General features: G+C 42.5%; 1 protein-coding gene across 2 annotated transcripts; it reads left to right on the forward strand.

The window, feature by feature from the left end:
- On the forward strand, window positions 1-25,923 carry LOC122933469 (zona pellucida sperm-binding protein 3-like). 2 transcript variants are annotated; one of them, XM_044288499.1, is made up of 10 exons: window positions 1-70; window positions 7,673-7,869; window positions 11,478-11,587; window positions 14,063-14,151; window positions 19,843-20,020; window positions 22,169-22,277; window positions 23,029-23,114; window positions 24,266-24,357; window positions 24,444-24,563; window positions 25,775-25,923. In XM_044288499.1, the coding sequence occupies exons 1-10, from the start codon at window positions 7-9 to the stop codon at window positions 25,921-25,923; spliced, it is 1,194 nt and encodes a 397-aa protein (XP_044144434.1). In that variant the 5' UTR covers window positions 1-6. The 2 variants fall into 2 exon arrangements, with proteins under 2 accessions (XP_044144434.1, XP_044144442.1); XM_044288507.1 differs by lacking the exons at window positions 1-70; window positions 7,673-7,869 and adding an exon at window positions 10,338-10,492.
- The last annotated feature ends 4 nt before the right edge of the window (window positions 25,924-25,927 follow it).

The raw sequence follows: 25,927 nt of genomic DNA on the forward strand, positions 1-25,927 counted from the left end.
TTCAGCATGGGGAGCTGGGGGGTGTTGGTGCTGTTGCTTTCCTGGGTCACTTATCTTACAGGCCAAAATGGTAAGTGGTCTTGTACTGTATGTGAAATGTAGTGCTTTGGGTGTGACCACACGGTGTGGTCATGTCGCATGGGCTGCAGCAGGCTCTGATTAGGTTTATGGCCGTTGCTGTTTTTGCAGTCTGCAAATTGATGTGTGTTCTGGATTTTGTGGAACGGAATGTCTTGTTCTAATTTGTTTTATTTCCGGGGCTGTGGGATGGATGTGCGGTTGGAAACCACACATGGGTGTGCTCTGCGCATCTTTTGTGGCCCCACAGAAGTGAATAACTCTGCCTCCGACATGCAAAAAAATGTGTACCAAAAATGTTTGTATGCATGAGCTCTTAAACTGATGAAGACTGCACTGTTAATGGCTGTACAGGACCTTCAATACAGCGCAGCCATTAATGATGCAAATCAACTAAACAGTGCGGTCTTCATTTAATCAGAGCCCATTGAAGCCCTTGAGACCACAGCGTGGCCATGTTCTTACTGTGGCATGTGGTCCTATGCTTGTGTTTGTGGTAAACTGTGTCCTCAGATGAGCAGCTCCAGTAAAATACACTTCCTATAGTGTCTGCATCTGTCTTTAGTCCCAAAACTTTTTTCATAATTATACTATATATATATATATATATATATATATATATATATATATATATATATATATATATATATATATTTTCTCTAATTCAGAAGCTTTCTAACTTTTGTGACTTAATGAATCGTGTGTATTTTGGCCGTCTCTTTCCAAATGACGCACAGTCTATAAATTAGACTATAGTAAGCGTAATACCACTGCACACAAGGTTTATATGCAAATCAAAAAACTTTTATTATGGCATATCTTCCTTATTGTGTGTGTGTATAGCTCTATATCTCTCTGCTATTTTTGACTAGAAATCTTGATGTTTCGGTCAAATCCAGACCTTGGTCACTCAAGTCAATAATGGAAAAAAAACTTAAATATTTAATTGCGGAGCAAAAAAGAACATGATTGGTTTAGTTGATAAAAAAATAAATAAATAATACGAGCCTAGTTCATGGTGAAGAAAGGGAATGCAGGATGTGGCCGGTACAGATAAACTATGGCTCTATCACCTAGTAACAAAGTATATAAGGCCGAAAAGACACCTGTCCATCTAGTTCAGCCAGAGGAAGACAAAAAACCTGTGAGGTACAAGCCAATTTTCCTGACTCCAATCAGGCAATCGGAATAACTCCCTGGATCAACGACCCCTCTCTAGTAGCTATAGCCTGTAATATTATTACGCTCCAGAAATACATCCAGGCCCCTCTTGAACTCTTTTAGTGAACTCACCACCACCACCTCCTCAGGCAGAGAGTTCCATAGTCTCACTGCTCTTACCGTAAAGAATCCTCTTCTATGTTTGTGTACAAACCTTCTTTCCTCCAGACGCAGAGGATGTCCCCTCGTCACAGTCCTGGGGATAAATAGATGATGGGATAGATCTCTGTACTGACCCCTGATATATTTATACATAGTTATTAGATCTCCCCTCAGTTGTCTTCTTTCTAAAGTGAATAACCCTAATTTTGATAATCTTTGGGTGGACTACAGTACCCTGATTCCAGTTATTACTTTAGTTGCCCTCCTCTCAACCCTCTGCAGCTCTGTTATGTCTGCCTTGTTTGCAGGATCCCAGAACTGTACACAACTCCATGTGTGGTCTGACTAGTGATTTGTAAAGTGGCAGGACTATGTTCTCATCACGGGCATCTATGCCCCTTTTGATGCAACCCATTATCTTATTGGCCTTGGCAGCAGCTGCCTGACACTGGTTTCTGCAGCTTAGTTTGCTGTTCACTAAAATTCCTAGATCCTTTTCCATGTCAGTGTTACCCAGTGTTTTACCATTTAGTATGTACAGGTGACTTGCATTATTCCTTCCCATGTGCATAACCTTACATTTGTCAGTGTTAAACCTCATCTGCCACTTATCTGCCCAAGCCTCTAATCTATCCATATCCCTCTGTAGTAGTATACTGTCCTCCTCTGTGTTAATTACTTTGCAGTTTAGTGCCATCTGCAAAAATTGATATTTTACTGTGCAAGCCTTCTACAAGATCATTAATAAATATATTGAAGAGGATAGGGCCCAATACTGACCCCTGAGATACTCCACTAGTGACAGTGACCCAATCTGAGTATGTACCATTAATAACCACCACCCTCTGTTTTCTATCACTGAGCCAGTTACTTACCCAGATACAGACGTTTTCTCCCAGTCCAAGCATTCTCATTTTGTATACTAACCTTTTTAATGTGGTACAGTGTCAAATGCTTTGGAGAAGTTCAGATACACGACATCCATTGACGAGGTAGTAGGTAAACTAAGGAATAGGGTTAGACAATTTGAACGGTCATGTGGAGAGTCAAGGGCAACCCCCAGTGCCAGCATTGAAGATCTTGCCACAGAGGAGAAGCAGCAGTATAGAAGGGACCCCCATGGCACAGAATGTAAGCGCTGCGGGTGAGATGCCGATCACGGACTCTGTGGAGGCGTGGTAGGAGGAGGTAGCGTGGGAAGTCCCACAGGGTCTCGTGAGGCTGATGGGAGCAAGAGGCAGGGTGGAGTTTCATTATAGGCAGCGAAGCCATCTTGGATATTGGAAAGAAGGGCAAGGGGAATGAAGTATTAAAATTGTGATGACAGTGAGTGCGGTGACTTGGAAAATGGGAACAGTGTCTAAAAAAAACAAAACAAAAAAAAAACGGTGTGTTTAAGTATTGAGGATGGGTGAGGGTAAAGTGTGTGGGTAGGATGGTGTGCGTTTAAGGGCTGTTTCACACGAGCGGATGCCGTGCGTGACATCCGCTCCGTGAATGACAGCCAAGACCCGATGCGGACAGCAGAAGCACGGAGCAGTAACATGACTGATAATGCTCCGTGCCTCTCTGTGATCTCTTTACTACAAAATCACAATGACCACTTTTATATCACTGTGATTTCGTAGTAAAGAGATCAGAGAGGCACAGAGCATTCAGTCATGTTACTGCTCCGTGCCTCTGCAGTCCGCATCGGGTCTTGGATGTCACGCACGGCATCCGCTCGTGTGAAACAGCCCTAAGAATGGAATGAGAAAAGAGAATGGGAAGGGGGGGGGGGGTTTAAGGACTGAATTCTGGCAGAGTGGGTATATGTGATGTGTAATGAATGCAGTGGGGGGGGGGGGGATGTGAAAGGTGTAATGTATGTGGAGAATAGGTGTGATGTGGGGGGAAAAAAAGGGCTGGTCTGAGGTGCATACCACCTCTAGTGTCAATGTAAGGTCAATGGGTATGGAAGGTAAAATTTGGATTAGTAACAAAGAACACCAAGAAGGCTTCACATAACACACACTCATATATAGTAAACTAGGGATAAGCGAATTTCATATTTTGAAGTTTAGGTTGTGGTATTTACTGAATTGTTATGGATTTAGTTACCACGGACCGTAACGCAATTACATGACGGAATGCCTTTAGAGGCATTCCATCATAATAGAAGTCTATGGCCTGCATAACAGATCCATCCGGTTTCTGTTATGCTGGAGTCCTCTTCAAAATGCCTTGCGTTCCTTCAGCAGACGTACATGGTTCCCGCCTCGTCGTGGTACTTTTTCGATTTTGGAACTTGGATTGGGCAATATTGTGTTGGGATTTGGTGAAGTGATCAGGGATTGGAAGCCAGTTCTTGCATCTGATGGTAGATTTGTGGCTAATGATACGGTCACATATTACGTGGTTACTCCCATATAGAGTAGCCCGCATGGCATTTGATAAGGTATATGACAAATGTTGAGTCGCATGAGAAGAAATCTCTGGATAGGATTTAACTGTATGTGGGTGTGTGATGTGGTCTCTTTATAATCTTGGAGCTGCAATGAAGACAAGGAAAGGTGCTGTGTCCTAAGGAAGGTTTCTCAGCTGAGTAACCTTAAGGTTGGTATGCTGTATATTATATAGTACCAATTACTATGAACAACTTTCTACCTAGTTACATCCAGATCCATTTCAGCCTAGGTGATAAACTATGGCTCCATCTGTACCAGCCACAAACCTGCATACCACTATACAGGCTAGGACCTGCATTCCCTTTCTTCACCATAAACTAGACTTGTTTATTCTTATGAACTAAACCAATTATGTTATGTTATCTATTTTATTTTTTTTGCCTCGCAATTAATAATGTTTGCTTTTTCATTAGTGACTTGTGTGAGCAAGGTCTGGCTATGACCGAAACATCAATTTATAGGTGTTCTTCTCATTTGCTTATACCATACGGAAGATATGTCATAAAAGATCTTATTTGCATGTAAACCTTAAGTGTGCATTGGTATTACTCTCATTGTTTGGATTATATCCACTCCACTGAAGCACCTCACCCTTTGGACAGCGAGTGCAGCCCAATTAAATTACCCTGATAAATTAGACTAGGCATATTGTTCTTCTGACCCAAGGGCAGACACTATCTGTTTTTTTTTTGGCGGATCCGCCAAAAAAGATGGCATTCAGTATTTTTGCGGATAGCATATGGCCATCTGAATGAGCCCTTAGTGTTAACCTGAACTTGCTAATCTAAAAATTCCAGGACCACAACGGAATTCTTTTTTTGTATAACTGTCTTTTTATTGAAGAAAAGGTACAGTAATAAAAGTACTTTTACAATTTTTCCATGTAAACATTTGACAATCAAACATTTTAAATGAGAAAAGTAGCAGGGATGGCAATACAGATATGTCCTCAAAGTAGTAATCCTAACCATCCCAATCGGATGTCATCATGTCGTACTAGATCCTGATAGCCAGGTAAATAATGCCCACACTCTAATGATAGTGTATATACTATAAAGACAAAAAAGGGAGACAGGACAAGACGCATAAGGATAGACATACAACAAGGGGAGAAGGGTGTTAATCGCCACTTTCAAAGAAAGTATCCTAGGGTTGCCAGACCTTATTAAACGTATCTACCGTATTAACTGCTGTCAGGTACTCCATTCTTCTAATTTCTGTGATACTAGTGAACAGTTCTAATTTGGTAGGTATGTCCTGCCTTTTCCAAAACTGGGCAATAAGGCGTTTCGCCGCTGACAAGACATGAAGTACTAAACCAAGCACTGGCTTCTTTAGCGTTGTTGGAAGCATGTTCAATAGAAACATGTATGGGTCCAATGAAAACGTGACATTGAAAAGCTGCACTAAAAGATGCTGAACTTCTTTCCACAATGGGAAGATGACTGGACAGTCCCAAAAGATGTGGAATAAAGATCCTTGACCAGAAGCACACCTCCAACTACCGGAGACCGCAGGGTTCAAATGCCGAAGCAACTGGGGGGTATGACACCAGAACATTAATGTTTTATATGAATTCTCCCTGAAGGTCACACAGGTGGATGACATTGCAGCTCTACGCCAGATAAGCTGCCACTCACTTGGCGCAATGTCCCGTTCAAGGTACCTCTCCCATTTAGCCATGTACGCATGTCGTAAAACCTGGGGCAGCTCTGGGGTTGAAAGGAGGACATAAATATCTGATATAGGACCCCTAGTAGATGTCGAGAGTTTGCACAATTTTTCAAACTGTCGGGACGCACAACGGAATTCTATGATGGCATGTACCACGTAGGCCTAGAAGAGGCATTCTGTCATAATAGAAGTCTATGCCAGCCATAGCATCCGTCCCCCATTGACTTACAATGGTTTTAGAGATAATACAACCAGATCCATTCACAACAGATGCAGATGGTTGTATTATGATGGAAGTGATTTTGCTGATCCATGACTCGGATGTGAAAGTGGCCTTAGCTTCACCTAACAACCAAATTCCACCTTTAATTTTCCAAAGATTTAACGACCATTTGTAAAATCAGAAAATTGTGCAGGTGTCGCAACACAGGTGCAACAAAGTGAATAAATTGTATTGACACAGCAACTGTATCAAGGAGAGAATGTGATAAATGTGGCGTACTGCAGATATAAGGTTCAAAGCCCGTCCCTAAGGGCTCATGCACATGACTATTTTCCTTGTGTGTCTGTTCTATTCCCTGGCACCAGCATGGCTCCTGATGCCAGCACAGATGTCACGTGGATCAGAACATCTGGGGGGCATAGTCTTCAGTGGTGGTGTTTGGGCTGCACCACAAACTAAAGTAGGGAATGTCTGTTTTTTCCATTGACCCACAGTCAATGGAAAAACAAGGATGTGTGAATAAACACTTGTCAATGGATACATGTAGTATCCATGGAGAACACGGACTGCACACGTCTGCGATTTTTATTATTGATGTGAATGAAGCCTTAGGCCTTGTTTACACTTCAATTTTTTTTTTTACCGACTTGTGCTGTCCTGGAAATTCGGGTTGTAAACAATTGAGTACATACATATGGGTCCGCGCTAAACTTGAATGGGGAGTGTTTCACAAACAAGCGGTCTTCACGGAGATTTCACAGATGCATCCCCGCTATATAGTATCAATATCAACCAGCAATGCAACTTCCTTCAAAAGGAACAGATCATAGTGCAATACCCGAATCTTTTTTAAAAAGGTATAACTTATTGTACTTACAATAAAACAACTTGCGTATAAACTTGCCCGACCCAGGTTTCTCCTTTGCTTCGTCTGGGGTGTAACAATCAAATCCACCCAAACTGATTTAAATAATCCCTGATCACATGAGCTTAGAATAACATGTAATTTCCGGTTTTATTGTAAGTACAATAAATTATATCTTTTTAAAAAGATTTGGGTATTGCACTATGCTCTGTTCCATTGCTGTAGCATTTCTGGTTGATATCGGGACCATATACCAGGGATGCATCTGTGAAGCTATGAAATCTCTGAAGACCGCCTGTTTGTGAAACACTCCCCATTAAAGTTTAGCACGGACCCATATGTATGTACTCTCTTGGATTTTATTGGAGAAGGGACTTGTATTCCTGCGAATACACAAATTTGTATTTGGGTTGTAAACAATGGCGTGCAGTGGGAGCATGGAGATCGAAGTAAAGACTCTGAAAAGTTGACAGGTACTCTGTAGGAGACTAGATTATGTTTACACAATTAAGAGATTTCTGGGCGTTTAATGAGTCGCCTGTCCTCTGGATGGGTCATCAGTATCTGGACCCCACTGATCAGCTGTTTGAGAAAGCCCCACAGCATTCTCACAGCTTTTCCTAGGCGAGTGATGACTCGTTCCTTGGTCATGTGTCCTAGGAGCGCCTCGGCTCCATAGAAGTGAATGGGGCTGAGCGAGATGCCAAGCACAGCCACTATAAAATGTAAAACACTGTGCTTGGTAAGCTGCAAGCTCACAGGAGCATGGTGCCCTCTCAAACAGCTGACCGGTGAGGGGCCCCACCAACAGATACAGATGACCTATCTAGAACTGATGACTTATCCTCTAAAGTCATGGTTTTTGTTTATGCTATCAGAATAACAATCACTCAAACCAGTTTTGAAGATGGTATGTCTTTGGCTTCTGACTTCAATGTGTTTCGGGCTAACATTGGAGTTGTACAATAGCTTCACCTCCATACTGTAATTGCTCAACCATCCTATTGATGCCAGCTTATTTTTGTAATGTTACTTAAGTACTTTCTTTCCTTTTCTTGGCAGCTCCTCCAAATACTGTGTTCTATCAGTGCAACAGAACATCTATAGGTATGGCTGTTAAAAGTGATCCCTTAAACAACAGAATCTTGTTGGATCCTGGAAGCCTGACCTTGGGGAAGTGTCCTGTCTCCAGTACCACTGCACTACAAGGCTTCTTGGTGTTTGAGTACAGTCTCCATATTTGTGGGTTCTCCAGGATGGTAAACTTTTTTAAAATCCTTATGGAAAGTGTTGTGTACATTTGATTTTCTGCAATTGAATTGCATGTTTTATCTACTGCATTTACAGTAGCAGCAGAATGGATTTAATTAAAATTTCATCCACCCTAGTGCAGAAAACTTGACCAGCAGTGTGTATTTTAAATATGCAGTACGTCAATTTATGAATCTTTGCCACGGATCTTGCCCAGCTATCACCTCCACTGTATAGGGACAAGAGATATACATCAGAAGTGGAATTTGATCTGAAGTTTAGGAAAAACTTGGTTCACAATGAATTCAAATTTTCGTGCACTTCGTCATAACAAATAGCTTTATCTTTTTTGTCAAATGGTGGCTACTCAAGTTACAAAGAGTAAGGAACGCATGTGCAGCCAGCCAATCTGCTGATGGCCATCTCCTGTGATGGCCTAGAAAAGTCTCATCCCACCCCAGCCTCTGCCTTTTTACTGTGAGCAGAGCATAGGGACCGATGTAGTAAGCTCTAGGGACTGTTTTTACAAAGCTTTTAATTGTAGAATATTGGATAGGGAGACTGCAGGGACAGTGCAGACTTGGTGTAATTGCCCTTTGCATCTAGTTCACCTGCTGTTATTCATACTTAATCTTTTCTGTTTTACATAGACTTCATGAGCATCAGACTTGGCATCAACAGGCCATGTAATATTTAGGTGCATTTTTCTAGTTTGCCTGCTGCCCCATTCACACTTAGTTAATGTGTAGTTACTGTACACTATGGCCAACAGTTTCCTGGGCCCTCAAAAGGAATGGGCAGTGGCAAATTTTGCTGTGGCAAAAGGCCAGAGCTGCCACTGTCGTCCCATCCAGCAGTTGAGTTTTGACCAACAAACCATCTGTACTGGAATGGTTGACTTGCTTTTCAACATCTCAATTGATGTCAGACACAGCCAGGAATCTGTGGGTTCCTCTGACACCATGCTTAGTTAATGATGGCCAAAGGGTAGAGAAAGGCGCTCATGGGGGCGTTCAATAAGTGGAGAATCCACTAAAATACAAACTTTTATGTATGCTTGCCTATTAAGGTTGCACCTAATTGGGTGCAACACCAGTAGAGGTTGTATGTAGACGGTTCAGTTGGTGCAGCCCAGATATATCAGAATCCCTTTGGTGGGAGCCACCCCACCACTCGGGTTTGACCGAAACAGTCAAGCATCCTTTCTTCTCGTTCCCACTGTCCAACGTATGGACAGTAGGAGGTGCGCTATTACAAATTATCCAGTTGTGATAGTGCACCTCCTACTGTCCATACATTCGACTGCTGGGAGATTACCTGTCACAAAGCTAGCAGTGTATGGGTTCATAAAGGCAGCAGGCAGTCAGCAGAGTAGTGGGGGGGGGGGGGGGAGGGGTAAAAATGCTATTCTTGGCAGTGTAGAAATTACTTTTTTTTTTTTTTTTTTGTCTCTCGCAAGAGAACGTTAGTATGTGGGTAGAAGGTGAAATGCGGTCAGGGTGCTAATGTTGGCACTACGGCCCTGTGTCAACACATGGAGCGTCACCATAAAAAGCCATGGTACAGCCTGACACAGCAACTGCTGATTCTCCCAGCGGCCCGCACACCTCCAGCAGTCAGGGCTGCTCAACCTCTGCAAAAGGAAGCTGTCATCCCTTCCCTTTGTCTATTCCTCCTGATGCTCCTCCTCATTGTACATGTTTCACCAGCAATGGCGCAGAAACTTGAACGTGCACCTGGTCAAGTTGCTGGTACTAAAGTCTCTGCCTTTTCCATATTATGGACTCTGAAAATTCCAAAGCACTGATGTCTTGTACCCAGCCAAGGTGGAGAGTCCCAAGCTGTCATTACGTTAAAAAAAAAAAAAAAAAAAATATATATATATATATATATATATATATATATATATATATATATATATATATATATATATATATACCCTGCACACGTATGTTGAGCAGAAAGTGGGTCAGTTCTTGAGGCTGTCTGCATCTGGTACAGGTCATGTCGGTGCTGACATGTGGAGCTCTAACTGTATAATGTATGTCCTTTACAGCCCACTGGGTAAATGTGGTTCTGGTCCAGGCACACCAGCAACTTAGCCAGGTGATGACACTCCAGAAATACATCCAGGGCCCTCTTGAACGCTTTTAGTGAACTCTCATCACCTCCTCCTCAGGCAGAGAGTTCCATAGTCTCACTGCTCTTGCCATAGAGAATCCTCTTCTATATTTGTGGTGTACAAACCTTTTCCCCCAGATGCAGAGGATTAGTTTAACTGCAGACTAGGACAGACCTGAGTCAATGCACTTCATGACAAATTAATTTGTAACTAACTGAATTTCTTGGAGAAATTTGGCAGTGTCCAAATCTAATTTTTGAAGACTTTGCTCCTCTAGATACAGCAATTGCTTGCCCCCATAGTTGTTCCTGTGCAGCAGATCTGTTTACACAGGGCCATCTGCTGCGAAAGAAACAATGATTTTTAGATTATCAGGAATAAGTAATCTCCGATAATTGGACGTATCAGTAGGTGTAAATGCCTGAGTTTTTCAAACCACATGGTGTTGCTCGCTTTACCAGCTAGTTGAGAGAAGCTCTGAAAGCAACTGCAATCCTTATTACACAATGGTGAGTGCTGGAAATAAGGGAGGGGGGGAGGGGGGGGGGGTGATACTGGGTTAGGCTCTACTTTTTGTACTTGAAGGGGGTTGTCTGGGTATGAACTCGTTTACTATGTATGAGTGGAACATTTCCTTGTCCCGGTGACTGCTAGCCAGTTGTGGGCTGTCCTTCAGGCTGGATTGTGCATGTAGGTAGGGATGGTGGTGTGGGCAGAGCTTGTCTCTGTAGCCTAACTCAACATCTTAAAGCGGGAGCAAAAACTTGTAAAGCTAAAAATACCACTTTCCGGATCAACTGGAGCAAATCTGATTTGTGTAAAATGAACTGGCACAAAAAAACTAAAAGCTGAGCAAACTTTTTTTAAAGAATATATTTCAGTCTAACATTTTCCGCTAGCAAAAAAACTAAAATCTGATATGAACAACCAATAACTTGTTGTTGGTTCCATCTAGAGGTACAATTGGCATACTACCAGTGTGCAGATTTAGTTATTAAACTCCTGCAAAAAAATGTATTCTCTGACCTGCTAGAAAGGTACATGATGTAATCTTCTGACCAGTGTCTGTATTTGAGTTCTCCCTTCTGCTTCTCAGCTGTGTTGTGTGACCGACAATCAGACTCCAACTCAGCATCTTGTGTGTGGACAGGAAGTCAGTTTCTCCATGTATTCCTATGGGAGCCTAAATGTCGGTCTCATAGGAATTAATAGAGAAGTAACTGAATTCTTCTCCTGTGTCAGTTGGTCACATCACACAGCTACAATTAGAAGAGGGGATACCTCACAAATAGACACTAGTAAGATTACATTCCCTACAGGTTATATCATGTACCTTTCTAACAGGTCAGAATACAAATTTTACTTTTAAAGTGGTATTAACATTAATTCACTCATATTTTGCTATGTGTAGGAGTTAAAACTGGAGTAATGTCTTCACCAGCTCCTCAATGCAAATATCCATAACCCCACACTAGATATTTTCTCTCTTCACAGACCTCTGGCAATACTGTGACTTTCTTTACGGAATTGGTTTACAGGCCTAATGCTGCCCCAAATGTGTTTTCCCGGCCTTTTCAACAGCAGATCACCTGCATATCGGATATGTAAGTTCTCCTTCAGGTGCTTCCCACAACTGTTAGCCCTTTCAGATGGGTGGACACTGACCCATTCAATAGGTGTCTTCACATGGGCAACATTCTATATTGGTCCACTTTTCCTGCAAGACTTGAGGCCCCTTTAGCCGTGTGGATAATTATTTGAAAATTGAGTGGCTGGTCATTGAGTAATGTGAAGCCATACTGCAATCAGACAAGGAGACTAACTACTTTTTTTCACTTCTCAGTTAAATTATTCATCAGCATGAATTCCACATGTGTAAAGGGGTATCATCTAAAAATGAGTAAATGCTAAGTGATAGAGAGGAGAACACGCACAATAATCCATCCATTTAAAGGTTTGTCGTTTATGGGCAAATTTACAGGGCGACTATCGGGAATGAATATTAGTATGAACACTCATTCCTGATCGTCCTATGTAAAGGTGCCACTGATCACATGAATAAGCAAAATGCTCATTCACTGGGTGAAATTATTCATACGGACACCAAATTGTTTCTGGGCAGCAGATCACCATTTACACCACAACCTGCTGCCCAGAAACCATGTATGAAGACGAGCAATGGCAGTAGTGATCACTCATCACTATACAATGGAGCTGACTTCTACACTACATACAGCCCTCTACCTCCACCGGCAAAGACAATCCTCAGGAAGGAACTATTCTCTCCAATAAATGCTCCATCGGTGCATGTAAATGTGTCTTTGCGCCTCACATGGTTGTCAATTTTCCACACGTCTAAATGGGCCTTTACTCATGTGAATGAGTCTGGGGGAAATGGGACCACACCGGAAGTGTCAAACGTGTCTGTGTTTACAATCCAAAACATGACTATTCTTAGCCAGAAAAAATTTTCTTTAAAGGGGTTGTCCACTTTTTCCTAGTGATGACCTAGCCTCAGGATAGGCCATCAATATGAGATCGGTGGGGGTCAAAATCTCTGATCAGCTGTGTGAAGAGAAGGCAGCACTTGTATGAGCACAGCTTTCTCTGCTGTTTGCCTGCTTGCTACAGCTATTGCGATTTGTGAACAGGTATAATTAAGTGTGGCGTCGCCATTCACAAACTGCTGTCCAAGAGCATAGGAAGGAGCCATACCATAGAAGTGAACGGGAATGCCGTACTTGTAATTACACGTGCTCACCACTGTGGTGTCGGGCCCCTCACGATCTCATATTGATGACCTATCCGGAGGATAAATAGTAAAAAGCGGGCAACCACTTTAACCCTTTTGCTACCAGTACTAAACATGCACGGCACTGGATTGATAGGCAAACATGGCGCCTGCTCACATGGGCTAATTTCCAGGTAATTAAAGCCTTTAGATGCCGTGATCAATTGATCACAGCATCTAAATGGTCAAAAACCCGGAAGCTCATGCTTCCGGGCTTGTAACCGGCATCCTGTGGCCGATATACCTAGAGGCTCTGCTCTCTGCACGTTGACGGGACCAGGCAGTGTAAATGTAATCACACCTGGCCCTGTCAAAGTGCAGAGGGCACAACAGTTGTAGAGAGGGCAGAGCCTCTAAGTCAGTAGTGGTTAACTTCCAGCTGTAGTGAAACTACAACTCCCAGCATGCTCCAGTCATTTCTATGGAGTTCTGAGAACAGCCAAGCAACTGACCGTTTTAGGAGTCGTAGTATTACCTGGAGTGGTTAACCGTCACAGCTCTAGGTGTAATGGCAACGCCCCTGTTGCTCCTAGAAGCTCATTTGCATATATATATATTCTCAGCAATGCGGAACATGGGACCAACACGGATGTCATAAGCTGCCAAGTGCCCATGTAACAGGTCAGCCAGTGTCATAGATGCAAATCTGCTAAGTGTATAAGCTGTCAGAAGTTCAGTGATGGAGATGACAGATTCAATGTGACTCCAACAGCCTGCTTGTTTGCAAATGCAATAAAACTGAACGCTGTAGATTAAAAACTTTTTGATTTCTTTATTAAACTTAAGGGGTTCTTTGAACTTTTAATATTGATGACCTAACCTCAGGTCATCAATATCAGATTGGCAGGGTTCTGATACCCAGCACGTCAGCTGTATGATGGCATGCATGTGCTGTCCTTTCCTGCTGGTCTATGGCAAAGGAGCAGGAAGAGAGGGGAGGTGGCACATGCACACTGCGTGTGCCTTCCCTTCATGCAGCTGATCTGCAGGGGTGCTGTAAGTCGGACCCCCGCTGATCTGATAATCATGACTTATCCCGAGATTGGGTGATCAATATTGCAAGCCCAGAGAACTCCTTTTTAAGTGAATTTTAGGATCCTCCTACAGCTTGGGAGAATGCAGTGGCAAATTTGTGGTGATGTGACGACTTGCTATTGGAAAAGTATTAAATGTGATAGAATGTGTGGGTTTTTTTTTTTTTTTTTTTTCCCTCTGGGGTACTATGTAAAATGTACAGTATGTAACAGTACTAGTTAAAAATTAACTCCTGCTTGTTTACATTTTTTAGTTCATTCAACCCTACACCTATCGAAACTACAGTGATGGTGCAAGTATTTGGAGTAGGGCAACTTAGCTTTTCGTTCCAGTTCATGAATGGTAAATATCTTGTCATTCTTTGGAAGCTGTCCCAGGAGTGTTAACTCAGGACATGTCTACTAGTATTTGTCCTGAGGATGGTAAACTGAACTGCCTGGTACTATTGATCAGAATAGTGTGTGACGCACATGCTTGCGTTCTGGATCAATTTCATAGTTCCTGAATACAGCTCTTATAGCCTGCTAAGCTGGGGCGTTGCTAGGGTCTCAAAAGATCTGGGGCACAAGCCCCAATGAATATGGCCCAATTCTCTACCCTCACACCGCATTTTACTGTACTTGCTATACAGCAGCGCGTACCTCCAGGGCCTCCCAGGTGACGTCTCCTCCGATGTAGAAATTCTCATCTTCTCCATTCGGTCTGGACACTTCTTTGAGCCACACCTTGTCTCTGCAAAGTGTGACAGACATCTTGGATTCCTCACTCTTCTATCAACCCCCCCCCTCCCCCCCCCTCCCCCCCCCAACCTAGAATCCCCACTGTTATCCTGCTGCTCACTGCGCTCCCCAATACGACCATTGTTTTGGTCTGCTTCCGAGCCGCAGTCCCATTCACTTCAATGGGGCTGCAAAAGATGCGGACAGCTCTGTTCCGAGGTCTGCAAAAAAAAAACAATCCTATTGTCCGTTTTGCGGACAAGAATAGGCAGTTATATCAATGGCTGGCTGTGCCGTTCCATAAATTGCGGAACGCACACAGACACGATCAGTGTTTTGCAGATCCGCAATTTGCGCACCACAAAACACACCGGTCGTGTGCATGAGGCCAAATACTAAAGAGAAATTACTACAATACAGATGGTTTCACCCCCCCATAGTAATGGTGCTCCTTAACCACCTCCGGACCGCCTAACGCAGATTCGCGTTCCGGAGGTGGCAGGCTGGCGCACAGTCACGCATATATGCGTCATCTCGCGAGACTCGAGATTTCCTGTGAACGCGTGCACACAGGCGCGCGCGCGCTCACAGGAACAGAAGGTAAGCGAGTGGATCTCCAGCCTGCCAGCGGCGATCGTTCGCTGGCAGGCTGGAGATCTGAATTTTTTAACCCCTAACAGGTATATTAGACGCTGTTTTCATAACAGCGTCTAATATACCTCCTACCTGGTCCTCTGGTGGTCCCTTTTGTTAGGATCGACCACCAGAGGACTCGGGTAGGTCAGTACAGTCGCACCAAACACCACACTACACTACACCCCCCCCCCCCCTGTCACTTATTAACCCCTGATCACCCATGATCACCCCATATAAACTCCCTGATCACCGCCCTGTCATTGATCACCCCCCTGTCAGGCTCCGTTCAGACGTCCGTATGATTTTTACGGATACATGGATCGGATCCGCAAAACGCATACGGACGTCTAAATGGAGCCTTACAGGGGGGTTATCAATGACAGGCGGGTGATCACCCATATACACTCCCTGATCACCCCCTGTCATTGATAACCCCCCTGTAAGGCTCCATTCAGACATCCGCATGTGTTTTGTGGATCCGATCCATGGATCCGTAAAAATTATACGGACGTCTGAATGGAGCCTTACCAGGGGGGTGATCCGGGAGTCTATATGGGTGATCACCCCCCTGTCATTGATCACCCCCCCCCCCCCCCCCCCCTGTAAGGCTCCATTCAGACATATTTTTTTTTTGGCACAAGTTAGCGGAAATTTTTTTTTTGTTTTTTCTTACTAAGTCTCATATTCTACTAACTTGTGTCAAAAAATAAAATCTCCCATGAACTCACCATACCCCTCACGGAATCCAAATGCGTAAACATTTTTAGACATTTATATTCCAGACTTCTTCTCACGCTTTAGGGCCCCTAAAAAGCCAGGGCAGTATAAATACCCCACATGTGACCCCATTTCGGAAAGAAGACACCCCAAGGTATTCGCTGAGGGGCATATTGAGTCCATGAAAGATTGAAATTTTTGTCCTAAGTTAGCGGAAAGTGAGACTTTGTGAAAAAAAACAAAAAAATCAATTTCCGCTAACTTATGCAAAAAATAAAAAATTTCTAGGAACTCGCCAGGCCCCTCATTGAATACCTTGGGGTGTCTTCTTTCCAAAGTGGGGTCACATGTGGGGTATTTATACTGCCCTGGCTTTTTAGGGGCCCGAAAGTGTGAGAAGAAGTCTGGGATCCAAATGTCTAAAAATGCCCTCCTAAAAGGAATTTGGGCCCCTTTGCGCATCTAGGCTGCAAAAGTGTCACACATGTGGTATCGCCGTACTCAGGAGAAGTTGGGGAATGTGTTTTGGGGTCTCATTTTACATATACCCATGCTGGGTGAGAGAAATATCTTGGTCAAATGCCAACTTTGTATAAAAAAATAGGAAAAGTTGTCTTTTGCCAAGATATTTCTCTCACCCAGCATGGTTATATGTAAAATGGCACCCCAAAACACATTCCCCAACTTCTCCTGAGTATGGCGATACCAGATGTTACACTTTTTTGCAGCCAAGGTGGGCAAAGGGGCACACATTCCAAAGTGCACCTTTCGGATTTCACCGGCCATTTTTTACAGATTTTGATTGCAAAGTACTTCTCACACATTTGGGCCCCTAAATTGCCAGGGCAGTATAACTACCCCACAAGTGACCCCCATTTTGGAAAGAAGACACCCCAAGGTATTCTGTGAGGGGCATGGCGAGTTCCTAGAATTTTTTTATTTTTTGTCGCAAGTTAGTGGAATATGAGACTTTGTAAGAAAGAAAAAATAAATAAAAAATCATCATCATTTTCCGCTAACTTGTGACAAAAAATAAAATTCTATGAACTCACTATGCCCATCAGCGAATACCTTAGGGTGTCTACTTTCCGATATGGGGTCATTTGTGGGGTAGTTATACTGTTTGGGCATTGTAGAACCTCAGGAATCATGACAGGTGCTCAGAAAGTCAGAGCTGCTTCAAAAAGCGGAAATTCACATTTTTGTACCATAGTTTGTAAATGCTATAACTTTTACCCAAACCATTTTTTTTTTTTGCCCAAACATTTTTTTTTATCAAAGACATGTAAAACAATAAATTTGGCAAAAAATTTATATATGTATGTCGTTTTTTTTTGCAAAATTTTACAGCTGAAAGTGAAAAATGTCATTTTTGCAAAAAAATCGTTACATTTTGATTAATAACAAAAAAAGTAAAAATGTCAGCAGCAATAAAATACCACCAAATGAAAGCTCCATTAGTGAGAAGAAAAGGAGGTAAAATTCATTTGGGTGGTAAGTTGCATGACCAAGCGATAAACGGTGAAAGGAGTGTAGTGCCGAAGTGTAAAAAGTGCTCTGGTCATGAAGGGGGTTTCACCTAGCGGGGCTGAAGTGGTTAAAGTCCCACCAATAGTAATTTCCTTTCTAGAATGCCCTCATTAGGAATACTGCACCTAACAGTGATAACGCTCCCCAAGAATTCCTCCATTAGTACAAGAGCCTTCCAGTATTAATTACCTCAGAGCCCTCAGTAGTAAGGCCCCCCATAGTGCTTTTAGTAAAAAAGGCAGATTTATATCCCTCCTATAGAGCCCCCAGTAGTAACGCCTATAGTGTCCCCTGGATTTATATTACTCCTACACTGCCCTGAAGTGCCCCAGTACTTATAATGCCCCCTGTAGTTTTATTCCTCCCTCTACCATACAGTCCCATGTAAATAACATCACACAATTTCTCCTGCCCCTCCAAATTACAGTCCTATGTACATGACTTCACTCCCCTCCCTTCAGTGCCTCCAATAGTCTCGTGTAAACACTTTTTTAAAAAATTTTCCCCTCCCTCTGACAGTCCCATGTAAATAGCATCACACAATCTCTCCAGTCCCCTTCAATTTACAGTCCAAGTAAATATTGCCACCTCAAACATGCAATCCCATGTAAACCGCACTCCCTCAACATTCAGTCCCATGTAAATGACCTCCCTAACATACAGTCCCAGTTAGGGGTGTAGCTATAGGGGGTGCAGAGGTAGCAGTTGCTACTGGGCCTAGGAGCCTGAGGGGGCCCAAAGACCCTTGTGCCACATAAGACAATGGTATTCTAGAAAGTGCATGCTGGGAGGGCATTGTTATAGATTTTTCACAGGGGCCCAGAATCTTCATGTTACACCTCTGGCTGGAGGGAAGGGGTTAGTTCAGGTATATTTGGCATGGGGGGGGGGGGGGGGGTACAGTTAAAATTTTTGACTTGGCCAGCAGGAAGGTTATGTGCTTCCCTGGCAACAAAGCACTGAGGGAAGGAGGCCTAAGCTAAACTCTTGCCCCAGGGCCTTGAGCCTTTAGGTACGCCCTTGGGGTCCCAGTATAGCATAACTCCCAGCATTGTCCCCATACATGGTCTCTTATACCCCAGAGGACAACAAAATATTTTAGTATTCAAGTTTTCCAGTGTACTGCAGTCTATAGAGATTAGTGTTTCATACATTACATCATTAATAGCTTAAAAGGGTTGTCTCACTTAAACAAATGGCATTTATTATGTAGGGGTTAATATAAGCCACTCACTAATGTATTGTACATATTGCCTCCTTTGCTGGCTGGATTACATTTTCCATCACATCATACAATCCTTGTTTCCATGGTTATGACCACCCTGCAATCCAAAAAGCATTAACCTGTGTGCGTTCCTGGCCACCAGAGGCCGGTGGCTTTCCTATAGTGTGCAAGCACGACCACCACTGCTGGATTGCAGGGTGGTTGTAACTATGTAAACGAGCAGGGTATAATGCAATGGAAAAACGAAAAACCAGCAAAGGAGGCAATATAAATACATTAGTAAGTGCCTTGTATTAGCTTTCTAAATGATGAATGCCACTTACTGAAGTGAGACAACCCCCCCCCCCTCAATATTAATTTCTATGACCACATTAGAACATCATGCATAAGTCACACCTCGTGTACAAACATCAATAGGCATAAGGAAGGCTTCATGATTTAATTGGCTAAGTTTTCCAACACTTATGAGAATAAATATTTAACGCATTTTATCCTTTTTAATCATTAGTGCTGATTCCATTATCTGAGTATTTGCCATAAAATAAAACTATGGCGTATGAAAGAAGAAAAAAACTCCATTATCTCATAACTAGTTAGTCCTAGTCAGAACATGTTTTAATCTATCACACGGGACCTCTATTTTCTTAACAAGTACATCACATTTCATCACTAACCATACTATTCCTTCACTTTAATGCTTTGCTAAACTCCATTTTAAAGCTGGACGGTCTTCAACTGGCTTCAGGCATTTTTCAAAGTGAAAAGCAATTGGCAAGAGAAGTAAACAGATAACATGAACTAGACAGTTCTCACTGATGAGACATATTACAAAGTTTCTTGTGGCCACTTGTATTATTGATTTGGTAAGTTGTGTGAAGAGTTGGCACTGATTTTAAACGGTCACTACAAACTGTTGCTTTGTAGGTCTGGCAAGTTACAATTGTTCATACTTTCTATTGGGCTTTATGCACAAAGCTGTGTCCATATTTCAGTCTGCAAACCGTATCTGCAGAGTACAGGTTCTTTAGAACTATTATCGGCTACAACACAGACCAGAATAGGACATGTTCTATAATTCGCAGGAATGGCCCCATAGAAAGTAATGGGCCAGTGTGCTATCCACAGATTGGGGGGGGGGGAGGGGGGGGCATGAGGCCTAAGACTGCATATTGACTTTTTTTTTTTTTTTTTTTTCTCCCATCCCAGATGGCTTCACAGCACCTTTAGATGTAAAACAATTCTTTCTTGGCTCTCCAATTTTCTTGTCTATATCTGTGAACACGGGCAATCACTTGCCTCTGCAGCTCTTCGTGGATGAATGCATTGTTGCTGCTACAGAAGTCCTTAGTAATTCAGCTCAATATGTCTTGATCAACAATCATGGGTAAGTCATCGTAAGCCATGCTTGCTTCCAGCTTAGAGGTAACCCTACAAAGAACTATAACTTGCCTGTTACATTTGTATCATCGCACCCTAAGGGTCCTCTTACACATACAGATCTGGCAGATTATGGGGACTGAAGCAAACTCTGTCAGATCATCAGCAGAGATGAGGTACATTTGCATAGAAGGACCATAAGGCTTTGTTCCTGAAGCAAAGTCTCTGGCACAGGCAGGAGTCCTCAAACATTTCACTGCTACTACAGTGAAACGCCAAATACGACTGGCTCGCTGTTCATTTTAGTCCAAGAAGGTTACAACATACACTGAAAACCCATAAAAAACAATGACTCCTTGGATCACTATATAGAAGCTCATCAGTGAGCGACACAAGCTTCAGATGCTTCATCTGAAGTCACTTAATTCAAAACTTCGGAATAATACTGTACAGAGACTCGTCTCCGTGCAGTAATAGAATGTATGGGCTCCGATGAGGCGAAGTGGCGCGTGACTTCGTTGAGTAACTTCGGTAATTGATTTTATTTTTTTAAAGAGGGCAAACCACGTTAAGATTTGAAACAGAACTTAATTTCAGCTCTGAGTTACTAGTCTGAAAAAGGTGGCATCACATAATGGCTGTAAGTAATCAAAATGCTGAATCCGGAACAGCATCTGATAAATGAATAAGCCTAAACAATGTCATATAATCACCACATAAGTAGTGGTTGCTAAATGTAATGATGGATAAGAAAATCCAAGTAATATACCGACCATGTGCGGGACGTCTGCTTCCTGGATTTAGCATTTCGATAACTTGCAGTCGTTGTGATGGCGCCCCCTTGTGTCTTTATGGGTGGATCACTGCTGCCATGTATTTGTCTTATTCATTAAGGATATACCGTACTAATAAAGAGGAGTTTCTACGTAGTGTTGCAAGGTGTATATGTATGTGTGAGAGATGGATTTATTATTCTATACATATAATGTGAACATTCTGTAGTACATATTTTTGTCCACTAGATGGCCACAAACCATATGTATGAGAAGGTCAATAAGGGAGGGGGTTACATTAGTTTTCAAATATACCTATGACCTCCGTTGAAGCTGCTGAAACCACTCCTATCAGGTTAAGTAGCCAATAGTCTCTGCTTAAGGAACACCCCTTTTGTGATGTCATGTCTGCTATTTAAGTCAATGTAATGTGAATAAAGGGCGTCTCTTCTACCATGGCTCAGGGAAGAGAGAAGATGCTTTCATGAAACCACCTAGTGTATGGTGTACTTATACTTCTAATTGATTTGGCACCACACAAAGAAGCAGCGCATGAATTGCACTAATGTGTGTGTGTGTGTGATTTTTAGATTTGTGTTTTTTTTTGTTTTTTTTTTAGGGGGGGGGGGTGTTCAATGCTACTACAGTGCTAGATTGCATGTATACTGGGACATGAGTACACTCCTGCCTGAATAAAGTGTCTTGTATGAATGGAATGGGCTGATCCTCTGAATCCCCATGGAGTAAATCTCCCAGGCTGCAGGGGGCCACCACCACTCCGAAGACCTGTCCTCCTTTTCTCACCCCTTTAGAAAGGTGGAACCGCTCACATCATAATTTGCTGCTCTTTTGTGATGTAAAAGCACTGATTAGATGCTCTACTTTATACTCTGCAGGATACAGTGCTTGAGTCTTGTAGTAACTAGAGTGAGTTTCATATTTTGCAATTCGTTCACTTTGTTTACTCGTAAAAGGTGAAATGCATTATGGATTCCGTTACCACGGACCATAGCGCAATTCTATGTCATGCCTTTAGAGGCATTCTGTCATAGAAGTCTATGGGCTGCAAAATGGAAAGTCTATTAGAGTCTGCATAACGGAAATGGATCAACTATGACGGAATGAACAGAATGCCTCTAAAGGCATTCCATCATAGAATTGTGCTCTGGTCCGTGGTAACGAATCCATAACACAATTCCCCTTTTACCAGTAAACAAGGCGTGAATGAATTTCAAAAATGACATTTGCTCATCTCTAGTAGTAACTTCTATAAAATGTAAACTCTTATATATATATATATATATATATATATATATATATATATAATATATATATATATATATAAATTTTTTTTTTTTTTTATCCCCCCCCCCCTCCCTCAGGTGTTTTGTAGATGGTAAAGTAGCTTCTTCAAGGTTTGTGGAGCCTCCTCTGCTGGATACGGTCAAGCTTGCATTCCCAGCTATGAAATTTGTAGGTGCCAATGACAAGGCAAGTATGAGCACCTGCAAGAAACCAGTATAAAAACTGATGACTAAATGGGTTGTCTCTCTTCACCAAATGGTGTTTAACGTGTAGACAAAGTTAATATAAGGCACCTCCTAATGTAATTGACCATATTGTCTCCTTCGCTGGCTGGATTCATTTTTCCATAACATTATACACTGGTGGCAGTACTTACACAATATAAGAAAGTGCTGACCTCTGGTGTCTAGCACATTTTTTATTTTTTAGTGTGCAAGCACTACCACTGCTGCTCTATTGCAAGACAGTCATTACCATGGAAACCAGCAGTGTAAGGCTCCATTCGCAACATGTTTTGCGCTTCCACAAAACGCTGACAGCGGCAATGTGCGTTCCACATCTTGCAGACCGCACATTGCTGGCACTATATAGAATATGGCTATTGTCCGCAATTGCGGACAAGAACAGGACATGTTCTAATTTATTTTTTCGGGAACTGAATTGTGGACCCAGAAGTGTGGGTTCACAGTTCCGTGTCCAGGCAGCACATCATGCTGCCCCATAGGAATGAATGGGTCCGCAATTCCGTTCTGCAAAATGCGGAACGAAATTGCGGACTTGTGAATGGACCCCAAAATGTGATGAATCCCGCCAGCAAAGGAAGCGATGTGGACAATCGCAATACATTAGTAAGTGCCTTGTATTAACTTTCTCTACATGATAAATGGCATTTACTGAAGTAAGACAATACTTTTTTAACTTTCCCTTTTCTGTGCAGATCTACATTCACTTCAAGCTGATGGTTTGGGATCCTAAAGCTGCAAATGGACTGAAGATGTGCTCCTATCTAAGCGACGTTGACAGGTGAGGTTGATCTGGATTCCAGTTTCAAGTACTGAAGCCTTCCTTCTGACCCATTGTGCTATCCAGTGTTTTTTGTGAGAATTGTGGTTAACAACTGAAATGACCATGAAGTGTTAACACTCCTTTTTGGGGCCGGTTTTATTTGCAGTTTGCTGTTCAAAATCTATAAGCATAGTTTGTTTGCAATATTTATTTTCCCCCGTTTTCCAATTAAGCATTTTTTGGGGTTAATTTAATTTTTTTTTTTCTGCTGTTCTCCCCGTAAGTCTTTCTACAGACCTTTCAACTCCTACGGGGTAAAAACCAGAAGAAACTGCATAAAAAAAATGCATTCTGTGTAGTGCATTTCATAATGCAGCGGAAGCGGGTCACGTGCTGCTGGAGACTGGCCACAATGATGTGCTTTCTGCAAGTGGCATGTCACTGGGTCACACATTGCTTGTGTGACAGTCACTGGCACATGTGACCCATCCCCCACCACCACTGAAAGTTCAAAAGCGGGGAACCTTAGAGCAGCAAACCGCTCAAAATAACTGGAATAGCCCATCTTTAAAGTAATGTCTGGCTACATAAAAAATAAAAATGTTAAACCTGAAAAACCTAAAGCACTGATTGAAAAACAAGTGAACAAGGTCTTGTGAGCCAAAACCAGGAGTGGAGTCTACGAAGAAGGTATAGTGGAAAGATCTGTGCCGTTTTGTTCACAAGTACTGATGGAAATCCTTGAACAAAACTCTCATATGAACCAGGCCAAAAAATGCTTGAAATTCATTAAAGGCGGACAAGAACACTGATCTCTTGTAGTGAACGTGCATCAGTTTGAGTTCAGTACAAGAGATCTGCGATCATACATGAACTGACTGCATCATAAAACATGGTCGGTGCAGGGAAGAGTGGTCAACAGGGGCGGATTGGCCATAGACCTTACAGGGAAATTTCCCAGGGGGGCCTTCCTCATTGCCGGCCAGTGAAGTTTTTGGGGATGTGCTCTGTTGCTGGCAGTATTTTGTGATGGGCTGTGGTAGTTGGCTTTGGGGTGGTATAATGTGCCATCCCGGTCCTAGGCTGTTTGTGAAACATTCTGAAGATATTTGAGGAAACCCCTCAGATGGATCCACTTTTATTTGATGTGCATTTAATTCTTTAATCAGATGGCAGCTTTTGGGCAATCCACGAAGTGACCTCTGCAGCTGCTGTGATTCCATCTGTAGGCTATCTTCCAGAAGGAGGAGAGATGCTGCAGGTAGGTAGCATTAGACATTTGGCTGACAGCCATGGCCTTGCACTTTAAACTGTAATATTCCAAAAGCTTTCTTTCCCACTGTGCAGATACCAGTGATTCTGGAATTCTTCATACGATGGTTCTGGGGCCATTCACAGTAAATAGTCCACCTGTTAATGGAAGCTCAAACTCCAGTAATGATTCAAAGACACTGGACACTGCATCAGGTAATGCTTATTTGCTTGATACCATGCATTCAATGGTATGAGGGTGTATAATTCTGAAATTATGGAGACTTTTTTTTTTTTAGACTTAGTTGGCTACTTTTGGCCAATGTTTATGTAAGATGACTATAATGGTATTTACTAATATAGCCATGCTGATATTTGTTGTTTTATATATATATTTTTTCAAATAAAGGGGTTGTCCGGGTTCAGAGCTGAACCCAGACAACCCCCCCCCCCCAATCTTGTGCTCCGATGCACTCCCTTGCCTGTGCCCTAAGCACTATGGGGTAGTATTTATCATGGGTCACTATGGGGGGGCGCATTATGAATACTGAGCGACTTGTATGTAGTTTTTTTTTAACCAACCCATACATTTTCTATAATGGCTTTTTAACGGCCATTAAGCCCTTAACGCAGAAGTACGTACATGATTATGCTTAGAGGCTTTCCAGTTTCCGATATTGACCATCCTCTGCATAGGTAATCAATACCAGATCAGCAGGGCTTTGTTCCTGGCACCCCTGCCGAACAGCTGTTGGAGAGACTGCAGCACTTGTATGGGCACTGTTCTCTATTGTTTACCCACTCTTTGGAGAGTGGAGCAGTATAATTACTCTTCTTCGGTCCTATTCTCGTGAATGGGAAGGAGCAGTTGTAGTTTAAAGAGCTGGTATTGTGAGCTTGATCCCTGCTGTTCTGATATTGATGGCCTATGCTGAAGGTAGATCCTAAATATTGGAAATGGGACAACCCCTTTAAGGCCACGCTCCATACATGCGTATAATACAGCAGGCATCTGCCGCAATGACTAAGATTGGTGATGCCGAACCCAGTCACTTAAACCCTTGAGAAATTGAAGAGAAACTTTGTCTCCTTAGGGGACGAGAGAGACCTCTCCCAATTGTGTACATAAAAATAAACCTATATCGCCAGGTCCCAAAATGCTTGAACTACTAGAATAGAAGTTTCATGTGTGGTGAACGCCATAATGAAGAAAAAACATCTGTCATTTACCTCTTCTAACAAATCTGAATGGGTGATCAAAAAGCCGTACATACCCCCAAAAATACCAATAAAAACTGTAGCTCTTCCTGCAGAAAAGCCCACTTCAGACAGCAATATGAGTTATGATTGTCAGAAAACGGACTATGCAAAGAATTTATTTTTTGACTTTTTTTTTTTTTTCAAATGTTTTTTCTTTTCCAATCTAGTCTTCCCAATACCGCCTGCTGTTGGAGCACTCTTCCTGGAGCTGATGGTCCTTCTGCTGTTGTCTTTGGGGGTTGCTATATATGGCCGTGCAGCCAACCAGGAATCTGAAGAGCTTGAAAAGCACTTGCTTGTTACTCATGAAAACTAAATCT

This window comes from Bufo gargarizans, chromosome 1, assembly GCF_014858855.1.
Source record: "Bufo gargarizans isolate SCDJY-AF-19 chromosome 1, ASM1485885v1, whole genome shotgun sequence".
In the NCBI taxonomy this organism is placed as follows: domain Eukaryota; kingdom Metazoa; phylum Chordata; class Amphibia; order Anura; family Bufonidae; genus Bufo; species Bufo gargarizans.